Source organism: Equus quagga, chromosome 11 (genome assembly GCF_021613505.1).
Source record: "Equus quagga isolate Etosha38 chromosome 11, UCLA_HA_Equagga_1.0, whole genome shotgun sequence".
NCBI classification, from domain to species: Eukaryota; Metazoa; Chordata; class Mammalia; order Perissodactyla; family Equidae; genus Equus; species Equus quagga.
In genome coordinates this window covers 101,246,901-101,264,996 of record NC_060277.1, presented here as the reverse complement: position 1 = coordinate 101,264,996, position 18,096 = coordinate 101,246,901, and the positions used below count along the sequence as shown (strand labels likewise).

Genomic DNA, 18,096 nt, shown 5'->3' with positions numbered 1-18,096 from the left:
TATTTGTTAAAATGTGTTTGGATTCGGCAATCTGCGGATTGTATTTTCTGGTGAGTGGTGTTTCTCAACTCTCCATGTAGCGTTTCATACCCTGTCAGTGCTGAGTCTCGTTTGGTCCCATGTGGCACCACTAGGAACCTTGTCCTTTCATCACTTTCTTGGACATAAAGGAACAGTTTGTAGACCTGAGCAGATTGAGATCAGAAGTATTTTAAGAGTCTCTCCTGGCAGGGAAAGTTGTACAAATTTCTTCAATTTAAATTGCTGAGGTCCTGCTCTAGTCCTCTAGTCAGACTCGACTTCTGTCCTTGGACACCCCCACCCTGGCACCATGCACAGCTCAGCATCATCGGTCCAGCCTCATGACAACACAGTTGCAGAACCAGCTGCCTATAAAATGAAGCACCTTGGGCAGAAGCAGTCTTGAAAATGAGGTCTAACTAAATGAGAGCATGACAGAGCAAACTTCTGTCAGAAGCATTTGTGCAAGGAGCCCTTTCTGGAAACTGCCCTATGCTAGCACAGAGCTGCTGGAACTCCATTGGAAAGGGGAGTCTTGGGCAGCATGTGGGGCCCCAGCAAAGCCGGGTCCCTGAGATCCTGGCCCCTGTTATTCATGTAGGTCTCTTGGCACAATTTCAGGTTCATAAACTCTGGCTGATCAGAGGATGGACATGTTTTCTGAGCAAGCGGTGCTTCTCTAGACTGCATGAAAAAAATCCTCTGCCGTAGGAATATGATGGTATTACATTTAATTTGAAATGTATTTATTTCTAAAGTACTATTTTTTTTCCAGTAGAGTCTGATATAAAATGTTTTGCTTCTTCCTGTGAGGGTGTTAAATTATATATTGATGTGTAATTGGCTGTCATTTAGTTTTAAAAGCAATGAAAAAAATGCAATCCAAAAGCAGTTCACTTGGGAGGAAAAGGCCTAGAAAAATGGACCCTTAATTTGTTTTTGCAGAAAGGACCCCTTTGGGAATCTGAGCGCTCTGGATCCTTCTCCCAGAAAATGCCTACAAATGTACTATTTGGCTCACAATTTCTAGGAGCATCAGGAACCTCTGAAAGCCCATCCATAGCTAAGAACCTAATCCCAGAAGTGATACTAGAATCCACTTTTTCACTTCCTCAGTCATGAGCATCTGGAGTCACTCTGAGGCTCAATACCAGAGGAGAGACAGAAGTCAGTATATAATACGTAGTTGTTATTGAGGATGTAATCTTTGGTATCGAAGTGTTCCTTAATAGTAAACCTCTCCGAAGAGCAGCTGCCTGCAGAGTTGGCCAGCAGCCCTTTTCCTTCAGGCCCTCCCTTTAGCCCGTGGCTGCCTATCTCAGGGTCTCACTTCCCTGCAAGGGCTTGTTTCCTGCTGTCCTGCTCTGGCAGGGCCTCTGCTTTGTCTCACTGCTTGTTCAAAGTCCCCTTCAAGTGTGCAAATGATTGTGCCCTTGGGGAGTCTCTGAGGAGATGCTGCTCAGCCTGTGAATAGTCCTACTTACTGGTAGGAAGTTTGTTCATGACTTCACTTTATTACCCTGAGGGTGATAGTGAGAAATTGAAATCCATGTTGCTTTATTCCAGTCAAGTCCTTTCCCTTTGAAATGTGGGTACACTTTATATTTGCAGACACTTTTTCCTTTAGTCTTTTTATTTCCCAGTTAGTCTTCTTTTTACAGACTGTAGTTAACCTTGGGGCAATAAGGTACTCCAAATGTAATTCAGGTAGTGAGCTGAGCAGTCTTAACTTAGGAACTGACCCGAAGAGGACCAAAGTGAGTCAGTAAGGGAAATGTTCTGCATGTTGGATGCTCTTTAAATGAAAAGTGGCATTGGAGTGGAGCACTTCCTGTAAGGCACGTGGCCTGTGCTCTCTCTGCCGTTGCAGCCTCAGCCGGCTGTGCGAGTCCTCATTTGGAGGCCCCCTCTGACTCCGTATTGGATCACTAGTCCCCAGACCACCACCACCACCTCACCCTGAGGCCCCTGATGTTCTGGGAGCTGAGTGTCTGCAGCCCACACTGTGTCTCAGTCTAGTTCTGTGAGTGAGTGTATACACGTGTCTGTGGCAGATGTATAGGACTTACTTCTCTCAAATAAAAGAAAATGGATACATTCTTATGAGTGTGGGCCCCAGCCAACAGTCACCTCACTGGGCTGTTTAATCTAATTATGCATCCTTCACTTAAAGCTTTGTTTCGGAGCTACTTTTTAGAATTGCCTCCAGAGTCTGTGACATTCTTTTTTAACTATCCTGAGTGACAGAAAATCATCCGGCTTTGTAGGTAAATTGGATCTTTGAGAAATTGCTAGAAGTCCTTCAGAGGCGATGGTGATTATGAGACCAAGGAATAAAATGTTTAGTCTACGACTGTATCAGTGATAAAAGTAATTCACTTTCTTATGTATCTGACTCTGAGCACAGTTCCAAAAAGATTTTTAGCAGAGGCAGCAAAAGTGAAATAATCCTTTTAAAGTGTCTCTTTGAAAAGTTATCACACTCATTTGGAATTCTAAGGTGTGTTTAAAAAAATTAGGCTTATTATGTTCTAGCACATCTTATATAAGGATGTGCAGTGTGTCTTTCTCTGAAGTTCTTGCTGACATCGTAAAGTTGAGATCATAAAATGAACGTTCAGTTATAAAACTGAATATTAGCCAAACAGTGTACTTAATTAGTAAGCATTGGATGCCACATAATATAGCTCCCCATGCAGAGAGTAGAGGTAACGTTTGGTCAAAATCAGAATTTCGTGTCATCTGATCTGCTTTCACTGATACAGCATTGTCTAAATTATTAATTTCAAGCCACAAAATTTGTCCCATTCTCTGTCCCGCAGAGGATTAATTCAGGAACCTGAGAGCTCACTGCAATGCTTAGCCTTTGGCATCTTCTGCCCCAGGTCTGGAGGCTGCCAGATGACACATACCCATGGGGACAGGAGGGTTTGGTGGCTAAGCAGGTTTCACTGTGGTCACAGATCTTGAGGCAGCCTTTTGGCTGATTTACACCCCTGACTTTCCTCATCTCAAGATCTAATTTAGACTTCCTTGGGAGTCATATTTTGCTATGTACACTTTAAATAAAAGAGGATCTCTGTGAGGGCTGCCTAACCATGGAAAGCTCTGAAGTGGCTTTGTGACCCATGAACACACACAAGCATTTCCTGGACCAGCCAGGCCTCTGATGGAAGGAGGAAGAAAGAGTCAGTTAGGTGCTGTCCCTGTGGCCAGGGACAAGAGGCTTTGTGTCTGCAGGGGGCGTTTCCCTTTAACACTACACTCAGGCCTGTTGGCTGAGGCAGCTGGCTCTACTGTTTCAGTGCCAGGGTTGAGGAGGATCCGGGTGTCCTGCCAGGGAGAAGACTCGTGAGGCCCGTACAGCCGGGCTCCTGTTTCAGAAGCGGAGATTTCAGCTCCACCTGCCCAGTGCTGGGGCCTCTGCTGAGTCTTGAAGTCCACACCAGCGTGTGTGCTCTGCCCTTCGGTGTCCTTGGCCCCCTTTGGCCAGGAGAAGATTGTCCCAATGGGCTGCTTCTGGTGCCCCAAGGACGGTGTCAGAGGGAAACTCCAAGGGATTGCACTTGCAGGGAGCTGGGCCCTAAGCTCCACTGCATTCCCCTGCCCTGGTAGTTATGTCCTTGTCAAAAACACAAGGCCCAGCCTCTGCTTAGTGACCATTTGGTTGCTTAATAGTGTTCAGAGACTACGTTGTCCCTTGTTCATCTTGTTCCAGTTAAGTCTCTGAGCCCCAGAGATGGACCCTGCCCATCTGCCTGTCTGAAGCAAAGCCACCATCCAGGGAGGGAGCTCCCTTTTGTGGGGCCAAAGCTTGGCCAAGAAGCCCCAGTGCCCTTCACAGGAGAGCCTTGCTCACTCATTGCTACTGGTGATCCTGCAGCCCCCATGGCTCTGGAAACAGTATCCAACCTGAAAAGATTAATGAGGGATGCTGCTCTCTGATGAGGCTTTTTATTACTGTATTTTTAAAATGGTTTTTAAATTTGTACTTCTCCAGAAAGTTCCTATGTCACTTGCTTCCTAGAGTGCCTTGAGATTTGTACCTTGTGGTTGTTGGCTTTTTCTTTGACCTTCAGGAGTTGGGGCAGGTGTGGGATGAGATAAGCAATTTCACTAGACAGGAGTCTTAAGTCAAAACTAATTTGGAGGTAACTAAGCCAGAAAGCATCATAGTTGTTTAACTCAGCCAGAGTCAGGGGACTTGCCTGAACATCCCCATCATCAGTGAGAGGTGCTCCTGTCACCAACATAAGCTGTCACCTCACCCTTGCAAGCATTGTTCTTTCCATTCACCCTCCCACTTGGCTGCTGCTGCACTGTTGATGAAACCACTGCATTCGTGTGGACCGCATCACACTCCTACCATCTGCCATTCTGACGCATGTGCACAATTGAATTCTTTGGGCCCAAGTCCTCTGTGGTCCTGCCAGGGGACTTGCGCTGAAGAGTCTCCTGGGTTACCAGGCCAATCCGAGGCCTCTTCTTTTTTAGATGGGTTGGGCAGAATGAAGTTGTGTGGCGGCGGTGGCGGTGGGGCGCATGTGTTACCTCTAAGCAAAGCCTAGGTGATGGGCAGGCTGCAGTGGTGACTCTGCCCTGTTCAGTTGCAGGCCCAGGGCATACTGTTTGGCCGACAGCGATGAGGAGTCCTCCAGTGCTGGCTCCTCCGATGAAGATGATGCACCAGAGCCCAGCACAGGAGACAAACCGCTTCTCCCAGGGGCTGAAGGGTGAGTGGATCCAGGTTCTGGGGTCTCCAGGGGTCAGGCAGCAAACGGGGAGAGAGCTTTTCTTTTTTCCTCTTCTATGATCTTCCTTCCTCTTTCATGTTGAGTGAATGGTTTGGGGGATTAATAACCCAAAAATCAGTGGCTTGTTTAAATTCCAGGCTCCGGAGCAAAAAGACCCATATAGCTTTCCTTACTTAGGACGGTCCCACACCAAAATGGCTTTCTCCTGCCACTGGAGTCAATAATAGAGAATTGAAGGGCATGCTTATCACAAGGAGCACAAATTGCACAACACTTCCCCCTGGTGCTTGGTGGAGAGCATTACCCACCCTCAGTCGGGGCACACTTGCTTCTGTGGAGCTACAAAGCTGAAACATTCAGGTGGTTTCTCTGGTGAAATTTGGAAACGCGGATCACTTAGCTGATCTTTTGGATCAATGAACTTCATTTTTAGGGCTCCCTTTGCCTGTGACTTGGACTATGGAATGATCAAAGTGCTTAAACAGCCTCTGTATGGATCTTTTAATTGTTTAAAGTGAGTTGAAGAAACTAATATTATAAAGAAGCCAGGTGACTCAGAAGCATTTGTAAGAAAATATCAACCTATTCACTTTTGAAATACTACAGGTGAAAAGAGAATCCAGATATTTGAGGAGTTGGTGCTAAAGTTTGTGTGCATTATTTAAAATCTACCTGCTTGACCTTCTTAAGAACAATTGCTTTTCCCTACACACATACAATACTATTCCTGACACTCTGAAACTGTGGAGGATTTTTAAAAGCAAATATCTTCTCTTCTTATCCTTCTCAGTCTTATGATAGATACGATCTGATACAAAAGCTTGCTTTCTTGCCCTGCGGGCATGTCAGCTTCATGTAGCATTTTTCTTTAGAAGTTCCTAAGCCCTTTAAAAAGTAGTTGCCACTCAAAGTTGGTATGACACCACCTAAAAGTCAGTTACTGTTTTGTATCCCTGTTGATGCAGCATGATTTCTTGCTTTCCGTATAGAGATGGTGAGATGTCTCTAGTAGGACACTGGACTTATATTCAGTATTTGAGGGGTATAAAGGGAGACAGGTGAGATGTCTTCACTATTTGCACTATGAGAACTTTGACTTTCCATTATCAAAACTCGGGCTCTGTCTGATGTTTATACCTTCTCTAAAGCAGTAGTTCTCAGCTAGGGGTTATTTTGCACCTCCCTCTGGGGGGCATATTTGGCAATGTGTGGATACATTTCTTACTGTCATGACTGGGGAGAGTGTGCTGTTGACATCTAGTAGGTTGAGGTCAGGGATGCAGCTAAACATCCTACAATGCACAGGATAGCCCCCACAACAAAGAATTACTCAGTCCAAAGGTCAGGAGTGCCACAGTTGAGAAACTCTGGTCTAAAGTAAGGGGGACAAAGAGCCACAAATTTTGGTTGTGAAGGAGCAAAGTTTGTACTAACACCGCTTTGTGTCCCTCATTTAAAGGTATGTTGGAGGTCATCGAACAAGTAAGATTATGAGGTTTGTGGATAAAATTACCAAATCAAAATATTTCCAAAAAGCAACAGAGACAGAGTTCATTAAAAAGAAGATTGAAGAAGTGTCCAACACACCCCTGCTGCTGACTGTTGAGGTTCAGGAGTGTAGAGGGACCTTGGCGGTCAACATTCCACCTCCCCCGACTGACCGGATATGGTGCGTAGAGGGTCCTCAGGGACAGCAAGTGTTTCCCCTTGTGTGACCATAAAAATCCCAGCCTGCTTACCCTTGACATTATGGAAAGTACCTTCTTCTGGGCAGAAGCACTTTCAAATGTTTTCCCTGGAACCTTAATATAGTTGTAAATCCAATTCTACTTTCTTCTGTGAATGGTTAATTCACATTTAAAGATTCATCTTCACAAGTTAGGAAGAGTTAAGGTCAATAGGTGAAGTTTATGGGATGAGCTGTTTCTGTCTCTTTACGGCCAGCCTTTCCACCAGTAAGAAGAGCTGCTATTTGTAGAGCTCTTCTTCTCTGCCTGGCCTGGGGGGTAACTGCTTCTTCCCATCAGTCTTCAGAGCATCCTGTGGAGGTGGGTGCCATCATTATCCCCACTTGACAGAAGGGGACCATGCAGCCAGCAGAGTCCCAGGCAGTTAGGGAAGACTTCTCTGGGTCAGACCTAGATGTTAAGGAGGCAGAAGCATGTGCCCTTGGTAATTGTGGTAGGAGGTCTATCCAAGGAGTTGTCATTGAATGAACCAGTGGTTTTCAACCCTACCTGCAAACCCAGTCGAACTTGTTAGAAGCAGAGATATGCCCAGCCCCTGGCACTCAGGGGCTGGGGGAATAAGGCAGGATTGAGAATCATGAAATAAGTTATTCATGGGTCCAGCAGAAGAAAATCGCTAATGTGAATCTCAATTTAAAACTGACATTACAACTCCTATAAAATGTGCGTAAGTATATGCAGTGATTGCAAAAGAGACCTCATTGTACCATAAACTACATGTATGAAAAAGATAGCTCTGTTCTATCATAGAGTGAAATCAACATGCTAGTACACTTCCTTGGTGTGTTCAGAAGGGTTTGTAGGAACGATCAGAAGAGGATTATTGAATTAACTAATCATTTGATGATGACACTGGTGTTTGCCAGTAAGAACTTAAAAATACTTTTTTAGATTTTATTTTTTAAAAGTAATATTTTCATTGTAAAAACAAAATTGAGAGATTTGGGAAAAAGGGGGGAAAAGCCTACAATCTTACCATCCAAAAATAACCACTGTTAATACTTTACTGTACAGTCTTCCCAACCTAATTAAAAAATTTTTAATAGTAAGAGTTGATACATTTCTTCTCTTACTTCGAAGTTTTAAGATTTATCAATTACAAGTGCCACTGTTCAGTGAAAGATAAAATTTAAGGCCTCTTGGATAGTGCTATCCAAAGCATGCTTAAATGCTGAACTATTTGTTATTGATCCACAAAAATAAGTATAGATAGTGGGAGTGTTTAGAAACATTTATAGCAATTTAACATTTTTATTGTATTTTTTAAAACATTCGTCTGTGAAAGATTGAAGTTTCTATATAGTTTGATAGCATACAGTCTCCCCTAGGAAGCCATAAAAGGCAAGGTGTGCAGTGAAAAAGCAGGTTATAGAATGTTCTCTATTTACATAAGCATATTAGGAGTGTGGGAGCACTGACCTGCTTCACTCAGTGGTCTTGTCTTGGGGGTGAGATTCAGAGAGAGGCAGTGTCTTTCACTTTCTACTTTATACACTTGTATATTTTGAGTTTTGTAACATACATATTATACTTTTATAAAAATAGAAACGAAAAAAGTCCTTGACATTTTAGGAATAATAGAAACCAGAAAACAATGCCTAGGTCACGGACTTTTCCAGTGGCACTTCCTGGCTTTCCCAGTTTGTCAGAACTTTTCTCAAATCATTGCAGTCCTACACATGGTCCAGGGACACAGGGAGTTCACAATTCATCCCTTCTGCATTGAATTATTTTTAGAGGGGGTTTCAGACTAAGACAACATTTAAGTGTAGTGATAAAGCCCCGTGTAAACGAGGAATGTTTGCTGTTGGTACTTGTCTACTTCCTTTCTTTGCTTCTAAATGTGGTTATTACTTGTCATCTTCAAAAAGGTACGGTTTCCGGAAGCCACCATATGTAGAGCTGAAAGCTCGGCCAAAACTTGGAGAGAGAGAAGTCACTTTAGTTCATGTGACAGATTGGATAGAGAAGAAGCTGGAGCAAGAGTTTCAGGTAAGCCTGCAGTATCATCTGATGTTTCACCCCAAGTGTAAAAGCTCTGGATAGAAGTGAGGTGCTGAACTTCACTTGGGTCAGGATCCTCCTTTGAGAATCTGATGAAAGCTCTGGACCCTCATCCCAGGAAGGTACACATATAATCAAACAGGTGTAAAATTTTAGGTAGTTTCAAAAACCCCTGAAACTCTGGATGTGAGGGTGATCTGGCTGAGACATCTGTCACCCCATTGATCGCCAGGGTTGATTCAACTGATCTGGCTGACTAGGCGGGTGTCCCCTTCCTCCCTCACTGCTCCATGTGTGTCCCTTTTGAAGCTGCACGCTTGGTCCAAGAGGATGACCTTCCCTAATAGAGGAGGACTGTTCTTTGGTCAAGGGTATATGAGTAGCTGCGTTCCTCTGCTAGAACCTCCAAACAAGCTCTCAAAAAACCCTGAGAGAGGCTGGTCCCGTGGCCGAGTGGTTAAGTTTGCACGTTCCGCTTCAATGGCTCAGGGTTTCGCCAGTTTGGATCCTGGGTGTGGACATGGCACCACTCATCAGGCCATGCTGAGGCAGCACCCCACATACCACAACTAGAAGGACACACAACTAAAATATACAACTATGTACTGGGGGGATTTGGGGAGAAAAAGGAAAAAAAACAAAAAAAGATTGGCAACAGTTGTAGCTCAGGTGCCAATCTTTAAAAAAAAAAAAACCCGAGGGCCAGTGGCTAAGTTCAGCACGCTCCACTTCAGCAGTCTGGGTTTGGTTCCCTGGGTTGGACCTACACCACTTGTCTGTCAGTGGCCATGCTGTGGCAGTGGCTCACATATGAAAAGAGGAAGATTAACAGTGGATGTTAGCTCAGGGGAAATCTTCCTCAGCAAAACAAAAACAAAAACAAAAAACCCTGAAACTCATCCACAGAACTCTGTTCAGTAGTCTTCATAAGAAACCCCAAAGGTGGGTTACTAAGCCAGAGCTCATTCTCCAAGCCTGTTTTCTGCCACTAAGGTGATAGCGTTGTCGCTGAGGCCCTGGGATGAGCTATTCCTATCAAATTTTTATCAGCTGTTTTTTTTGTTGGTGAGGAAGATTGGCCCTGAGCTAACATCTGTTGCCAATCTTCCTCTTTTTGCTTGAGGAAGATTGTTGCTGAGCTAACATCTGTGCTAATCTTTCTCTATTTTGTATGTGGGACACCACCTCAGCATGGCTTGATGAGTGGTGTATAGGTCCGCACCCAGGATCCAAACCAGCAAATTCCCAGCCACTGAAGTGGAGTGCACAAACTTAACCACTGTACCACCAGGCCAGCTTTTGAGGCACTGCTGTCTTTCAAGGTTTTATGGATTAGCAAACTATTTATTTATTTTGTAATGAATTTCACCTTTTGAAGATCCATATTATTTTTGCAGGGGTATATTTTGAGTTTATTGCTTTTAAAAAATTTTATTTTTATTATTAAGAGCTATAGATTGGGCTGGCCCCATGGCCTAGTGGTTAAATTTGGTGTATTCAGCTTCAGCAGCTTGAGTTTGCAGGTTTAGATCCCAGGGGTGGAGCTACACCACTTGTCAGCCATACTATGGCAGTGACCCACATATAAAATGGAGGAAGACTGGCAACAGATATTAGCTCAGGGGGAATCTTCCTCAGCCAAAAAAAAAAAAAAAGGCTATAGATTAACTGTAACTGAAAAACAGTTTCTGGAAAGTGTAATATTATCACCAAATAGGAAAGTACTTTGAACTTAGGAAAAACAATCTTACACCTTCAGTATTTTTCCTTTTCCCTAGATCCTACATTAGGAATTTGAGCGGGTCATCCCTTATGGGTATTGGGGTACAAGGAGTGAAAGAAGGGATGAGGGAGCAGAGATTGGTGCCTGGTATTTTTGAGGTAAATTGGGAAGTTAGAGGGTAACTGCTGCATCCTCCCATAGCCACCTGTTTTTGTTTTCATTTATGCTCTTTTTAAAGATTTTATTTTTCCTTTTTCTCCCAAATCCCCCCAGTACATAGTTGTGGGTCCTCCCAGTTGTGGCACATGGGATGCCACCTCAGCGTGGCTTGACGAGCAGTGTCATGTCCACACGCAGGATCCAAACCGGCGAACCCAACCACTTGACCACAGGGATGGCCCCTTATTTATGCTTTTCTAAGAAGGCATTACTGAAGATTGAATGCATTGCCAAAATTCACTCATGTAAAATTAGTTTATAAACACGATCGGCAAAGCATCATTACTGTGACTCACTCATGGTCCTTTGGGTGTTCACTATAGTGGGATTTCTTTTATATATTTGAAAAAAGATTAGCTTACATTTTGTTGCTCAGATTTAAATGGATAAACTCACTTGGAATATGTGTTCTGGACATAGTAATTTGGAAATACTATGAGCAGCTTAAGCCAATTCTCTTAAAACAATCTTATTTATCAATTCACGAGTGATTTCATTCCATGTCCATGAAATCAAAGGCTGCTTCTGCCACAGAGCTGGCTTACTGGGCTCTTGTGTTCATGCACTGATGCGGTTCCTCAACTTTCTGAAGGTGGAGGAATTAGTTTGGACTGTGTAGGAAAAGTTGTTTTATATATATTTTAAAAACTTGTCTAAAATTATTATCAAAACAGAGTAGGGTGACGGCCTGAGTAAACAAGGCATTCTCCCACATGGCTATTCTTTAATATCTTTCTACAGAAAGTTTTTGTCATGCCAAACATGGATGATGTTTATATCCCTATAATGCACTCAGCCATGGACCCTCGCTCCACTGCCTGCCTCCTGAAAGACCCACTTGTGGAGGCTGCTGATCAGCTGTGAAGGGTGAAAATGTTTCCGGCATTAGATCTCACTCAAGGTGTGGGGTTCTCGGCTGCCATCTGTGCTGTAGCACTCACCTTTCCTTGTGCCACAGCTCTACCCTCTGCCTGCCATGGCCCATTCCACTGTGAGGTGTCATTCCACTGGACCAGTGAGGTGTCTGGATTGTCTGCTGCCAAGCTTTGACTCAGCAAAGGAGACTGTGGATGCAGCATCACGGTGGAACCAGAGGTTACAGGTCGATCACACCATGGCTTTTTTGGGTCTACTAGTTTTTGTGGCAGCAAGAGAACAAAAGAGCAAAGCTGTGCAACTGGAAGGCTTCCCGTTGCCTCCTCACCTCCAAAGCTTTTCCTCAGGCATCCAGTGCACAGTGGAATGTTTTCTCACTTCTAGTTTGTGATGCAGCCCTCCACACTCCAGAAAATCTCAATACAGTAACTCGTGGAGTGGAATTTTGTGAACCATTTCATTGGTGATAAAGAGATATGTGTATGCATAGCAACTTCCCATATTAAAATTGTGCATTTAGGAAGCAAGTAGCCATAGAACTCAGACGCCCTGACACACTATCAGCTGGGGTGGGGACGGTGGGATCTATGTGAACATTAGGCAAAGCCATGAGAACAAACCATCCCAAGCCTTTTAACAAAAAAGTACAATCATCTGGCTACTAATCAATCCCAAATGTTTTCCCGAGACACAAGCATATGTGAAAATGTCAGACGTGGCACATGACTAGATTGGGGTGGGGCCAGAAAGCCAAAGCCACCATCCTTCCATCTGGCACTTTCTGTGCTCCGGAAAGCTTTATATAGGCATCTAAATGCTTTGTTAATCTAACTGGTTTGGGATGTTTTCTGAGCAGTTTCCTTCTCTGATGGCCAAAAGGGAGGGAGAGCTGCTCTCTAATGATCATTAGGAATCAAGAACAGGTTTGCTCAACATGACACTACATATCTCAAAATTAATGTGACCTTCTTTAATATTGCCAACTTATTTTGTGCATTTGTGTCAGAATGTTTGGTTTACAAGTTTGGAGCCTCTAATTGTAAAATTTGCTTTGAGAAGTACACGTAAAATACACAATTTTTTATTGTTTAAATCTGCATTCAGCATCAAAATTACCTTGGGTAACTTTTGATAACTTACATCTGTGGACAAAGCTAATAGTGGTTTTTTAAACAGCACCTTGCCTGAACATGACTTTAAAGAAGTTAATATATTGAAGAAATATATTTGAACCCTTACTTGATTACTTTAATTGCACCATTAAAACATTTGATTTGAATTATTTGACCATTCCAGTTGGTGTACTGTTCTAATTTCTCATTGTGTAAGCCGATTTGCCTCAGTCCGCATGTCTTGTTCAATGGTCTTTATAATTTTTGTGCAATAACTAAAAGCAAAGGACTAGATGCACTACTGTGTAAAGAGATTACACATGACTGTACCCTATTGCACTCATCAAATAGTTGTGGGGATTTACAATCGCTTGTGTTGTTTCACAAAATAAATAATCTCATCAAATACTAGATAAGCATCCAAGTTATTTCTGCTGAATCCTGTTTAGATAATAGAGACAGAATAAACAATGGGTACAGGGCGCTCACTGGGGCCCTCAGCTGCCAAAAGCGGCTTCAATTTCCCGGGTGGTAAAGGGGCCAGTCCTCTTCTAAGAATCCAAGGTAGGCCTCGTCCTCAACAGATGGATAAGGTCCTAAACCCCCAATAAAAAACCTAAGGGGGACAGTCCCCCTCTTGAGCTGGAGCTTACACCTTTAATTGCCTAGTAGACCCGTTAACTTGGGGGGCCCTCTAGTTATTAAACGCCAAAGCAGTTTAGGCACCGCACTTCTGCATCCTTGCCCTTCAACAGTGCTGCCTGTACTCAAAACAGATGCACATTTCGCCTAAGCCTAGGTGAGAAATTAATCACCTAGAATCTGGATCACGAAGGATCCTGCCTTTCTGTAGGAGCCTATGTTGTGCCCAGCATGCATGAAATCATCTTCACACCTACTGTTACTGTGAGCTGTTTAGGCTAATGGGACACATTAATTTGCCTCAAGCTTGGCACACAGTATCCACGTAAGCAGTTGGGCCTAAATGGTAGTTTCTCTAAATAGGTCGCGACCGCACCTTAGCCAGGTAAGTTCATGCAGCTCAAGACCGAAGCCAGTTCCTGGGAACTACACCACGGCCGTTAAACTACGCGAGGCCGCAGCCGGATTCTCATCTCCGCTCCCAGCGGAGGCTATCCGGGCCGCGGTTAACTGAATCTGCACGTCATGTCTCACTAACCAAGAGATCGTAGTCAAAGCTTCCAGGGAAATCCCGGGCAAACCTCCCGCTCCCGGCACCCAGTGCCGCCTTGTCGCTCGCGGTTAAAAGGGCCGCCGGCGAGCGGGAGGCGGCCCCAGTTATGCGCAAGCGCGTACTCTGGCGCCGCAGCCTGACCCCCGGCGCCACGTGCAGGCGCAGCAGGGGCTCAAAGGCAGCGCGTCACGACAAGAAACACACCAGCGATGGGATCAAACCATTTTATTGAGAAGCTTTGGGGGAAAGTCCAAGGGCTGAGAGAACAGTGATATCCGACGTCCTCAGTCCGGCCGGGATCTGCAAGAACGAGAGGTGGCTGAGCGGATGTGCCCCCGCAGACCCGGTCCCTCCCCGCCGCGGCGGCGGCCCGGCTCAGATTCCAGTTCGCATCACCCGCGTCAGCAGTCTAACACGTGCTTTGATTGGGATGTCATCACCGCTGGCCGCCCGCCCACACCCGGCTTCCAACCCTGAGGAGCTACCCACCACGACCCAGAAGAACCACAACCTCACCTTGCCAGCTTCACAGTTTTCGAAAGGCGGGATGACGCGCCCGGCTCCTACTTAAAGGCGTAGGCAGGATGTGGTTGGGCGGGCTTTATCGCTATTAACCAATAGCAAGTAGAACTTCCGGCCACGTGCCTGTAAAGTGGCCTAATGATTGGCCGTGCTCTCTGAGTCCTCCAGGCCATAGAGCGGTCACATTGCTAACCATAGAGATGGAACTCTAGGAACGACTGAGAGTCGTACAGTGCCTTGCATGTTTTTCCAAATCTCTATTGTCGGCTTGAGTTTAGTGCGTTTCTTTCCAGTACACAGAACAAAATTTCATAAACAGCAGGACGCAAGTAATGCCTACCTTGTTTAAGATATTCTGTGTCAGGAGCTTAGGCTAGGAGCTGAGGATATAAAAGTGAACAAAATTAACCTTGCCCCTGAGTTCGAAGTAACCTCTTCTGATGGAAAGAGCTTGTGTTTGAAAGTAATCCGATGTGCAACCAAATCCTGTATTTGTGATGAATTCCATCTATGACCGTGATCACTTAACCTTTCTGAGCGTCAATTTCTGAAAAATAGGAATATCTAAAAAAGTTGTAAGGATTAAATGAATGAATGTCAATCGCTTGGCACATTCTGAGTGGTAAACAAATAGTTGTTTTTAAAGGGTTTGTGTGATGTGGAAAACTTACGTGATCGCAGTACTTTGATAAATGCTAAAATAGAGCTATGAATAGCCTATTGTGGAAGCCCAAAGGAGAGAAGGCCTAACTTAGAGAAAGCGAAAAGTGCTTGTAAGTATTGGGTTCATACTCTGAGCCAGGCACACTTTTCACTAGCGGATAGGAATGTGGCTCTGTCCTGTAAGAGCTTGATTTACCGGGAGAGGGAACAGTAAGCAATCACAATCTCTGCTTATCTTTTATTTCCTTCGTATGTTTCCCTTGGGGATTCTTTCCCTTTTTTCTTCTTAATAAGAAAAATGTATTGTTTTTTGTAATAAAGAAACCATTTCAACCTATGAGTTTGTGGTTGTCTCTTATTTTCATTATTTTCTACATAGTTTTTAGTTAAATTTAAAAATTCCTCTTTTGTCCAAAGCAGTAATTGTTTTGGCAAGTGTTTTGTAACTTCTATGCTTATTTTTATTATTATTTAAACTTTGTTATTAATGTCAACATTTATTACACTGTGGTACAGTTTCTGCATTGGGAAAGGTATTAACATTTTCTTCATGGCCTAGAATATGACCTATTTTTATAAATATTCCATAGATTCTTGAAATGAAGATGTTTTCAGTATCAGGTGCAAATATAGACATGAAATATATATTAATTCAGCCTTAGTTGTGTTGTGATTATATTGTCCAAATCTCTGCATATTTTATACTTGATTGGGAATGTATGCACTGACGTTGACTGATAGTGATGTGTTAAGATTATGCTTCAAATACCAAATGCGGGTGAAGATGCAAAGCAACGAGAACTTTGCTCCATTACTGTTTGGAAATGCAAAATAGCGCAACCATTTTGGAAAAGAAGTTGGACACTTTCTTATAAAGTTAAATGTGCACTTAACCATATGACCTAGCAGTTCCTGGGCGTTTAACCAAGAGACATGAAAATTTATGTTCACGCAAATCCAGTACAGAAATGTTTATAATAACATTATTCATAATTCCCCAAACTGGAACCCCCCGAAATCCCTTCATTGGGTGAATGATAAGCAGTTGTGGTACATCCAGACGATTGAATGCTATGTAACAATGAAATAGAATGAACTGTTGATACGTACAACACTCAGAAGAATCTCAGAGGCATTATGCTGAGTGAAAGGCGTCAGACTCCAAAGATGGTATGATTCCATTTGTATGACATTCTAGAAAGACAAAACTGTAAGGATGGAGAACAGATCAAAGAGTTTCCAGAGACGGGGGTGTGGGGAGCATTTGACTACAAAGGGGCAGCAGGAGGGCATTTTTGAGGGTGACAGTACCTTGATTGTGGTGGTGGTTACACGATTTTATGCATTTGTCAAAACTCATAAAACTGTTCACCCAGAAGATTTAATTTTACTGTATGAAATTAAAAACAAAAAATAAAATAAAAAATTATGCCTCAGTCACTTTCTTTGGTTATTTCTGTCATTATTTGCTTTGTATATTTTGAGGCTATGCTATTTATCTCATTATGGTTTGCGGCTGATAATATTTCCATCATGGATTACATATATCTATGTATAAAAGAACACTCTAAGTTATTTGTGTTTTTTGCCTTGAGTTTTAGTTTATCTTACATTAGCATCGTTACTCGTGTCTTTTTTTGTTTGTGTTTGTCTGGTATAATTTTTCCCATCCCTTTATTTTTAACCTTTCTGTGTTATTTTGTTTTTGGTGTGTCTGTTGTGTGAGACATATGGTTGAATTATAGTGTTTAGCCCAATGTGACAATATTTGCCTTTAAAAAAATTCCTTTAAAATTTTTATTATGAAATATCTCTGCATACAGACGAGTACATATAAAGTACATGTGTGGTTTAGAGATTACTGACAAGTTGAACCTTCATATACTTACCACTTAGTGTAAGAAAAATGACATCATAACTTTGAAGCTCATTTTTTGCCTGCTCTCATTCCATCTCCCTCTCTCTCAGAGAAAACTGCTATACTGAACTTTGAGTTTGTCTTGTTTCGCTTTTCTTTTAGTTTTGCCTCATATATTTGTATATTATTTTTCAAGTTTTGCTTGATTTCAAACTATAAGACCTAGAATATACTGTATATATACTTCTGTGACTTGCTCTTTTTATTGCTTAATATTGGTGACGTGCATGTTGTATGTAGTGCAACCAGTAATTGTAGTAATGCAGCCAGGTTCACTGCTGTGTAGCATCCTAGTACACAATTATACTGCAGTTTACACATGTTCTCTTTATGTTAGATGCTTAAAATAGCTTCCAGTTTTTACTATCACAAACTATTACAAAGGTGCTCCCAATATTTTTGTGTGTATGCACAAAGTTCCTTTGGGGAATGTACACAGAAGCACAGTTGCTGAGTGGTAGGGTAGGTACATTTTCAACTTTCTAGGTAGTGCCAAATTATTTTCCAAAGTGGATGCTCTAATTTGCGCTCCCACATTGACCTACACCCTCACGAATTCTTGATATTTTCAGACTTTTTATACGTTTGCCAAAATGGTGAGTATAAAATGGTATCTCATTGTAGTTAAATTTTAATAGGGTCTAATATATTTTTGTATGATCGTGGACCAATCAGTTGACAATCATGTTTTCTCTTCTGTATTTCCTCTTTTAAAAATCAGCTCTGCATACAATAAAAAGCAGCCATTTCCCTGAGTTTTTTACAAATATATCTGCTTATGTAACCTCCCTCCTAATCAAGACATAGACTATTCTCATCACTCAAAAATATTTCCTCCTGCCTCTTTGCAGGCAGTCCCTATCCCCAACAACCACCACCCCAGGAAACCACTGATCTGGTTTCTGTTATTAGAGGAGGGTTTTACCTGTTTTAGATATTCTTGTAAATGGAATCATGCAGCTTGTAGTCTTTTGTGTCTAGCTGCTGTCACGTACTCTAATGTTTTTGAGATTCACGCATATTATTGTATCAGTAATTCATTCCTTTTCGTTGCTGAGTACTATGTCATTGTGTGACTATGCCACAATTTGTTTTTCTGTTCACATGTTTACGGAATTGGGGTTGTTTCCAGTTTGGAGCTATTATGAATAAAGCTGTTATGAACATGTGTGTAGAGTCTTTTTATGGACATTTGTTTGTATTTCTTTAGGAGTAGAATTACTGGATCATGTGATAAGTGTATATCTTGAACTTTATAAGAAACTGCCAAACTATTTTCCAAAGTGGTTGTACCCTTTCCCCCTCATACCAGCAATGTATGAGAGTTCCAGTTACTTCAAA

The 18,096-nt window shown here is 42.7% G+C and overlaps 1 protein-coding gene and 2 non-coding genes across 8 annotated transcripts in view; 1 reads left to right on the top strand and 2 right to left on the bottom strand.

Annotated features, from left to right (window-relative positions):
* Positions 1–12,868, top strand: part of TEX2 (testis expressed 2) — a 104,054-nt gene extending 91,186 nt beyond the window's left edge. For 2 of the 6 annotated variants that reach the window (XM_046674762.1, XM_046674761.1), the window contains exons 9-12: positions 4,629–4,754; positions 6,235–6,444; positions 8,395–8,515; positions 11,211–12,868. In XM_046674762.1, coding sequence (XP_046530718.1) covers positions 4,629–4,754; positions 6,235–6,444; positions 8,395–8,515; positions 11,211–11,333 — 580 coding nt within the window. In that variant the 3' untranslated portion in view covers positions 11,334–12,868. Of the gene's footprint in view, positions 1–4,628; positions 4,755–6,234; positions 6,445–8,394; positions 8,516–11,210 lie in introns of those variants that run through there. The other 4 variants (XM_046674765.1, XM_046674763.1, XM_046674767.1 and 1 more) reach the window with 4 other exon arrangements.
* Positions 12,869–13,705: 837 nt separating this feature from the next.
* Positions 13,706–13,837, bottom strand: LOC124248004 (small nucleolar RNA SNORA76). The gene has a single exon (XR_006890891.1). It is a non-coding gene; the product is annotated as a small nucleolar RNA SNORA76 (small nucleolar RNA).
* A 188-nt stretch (positions 13,838–14,025) lies between these two features.
* On the bottom strand, positions 14,026–14,095 carry LOC124247988 (small nucleolar RNA SNORD104). The gene has a single exon (XR_006890876.1). It is a non-coding gene; the product is annotated as a small nucleolar RNA SNORD104 (small nucleolar RNA).
* Between the last annotated feature and the right edge of the window lie 4,001 nt (positions 14,096–18,096).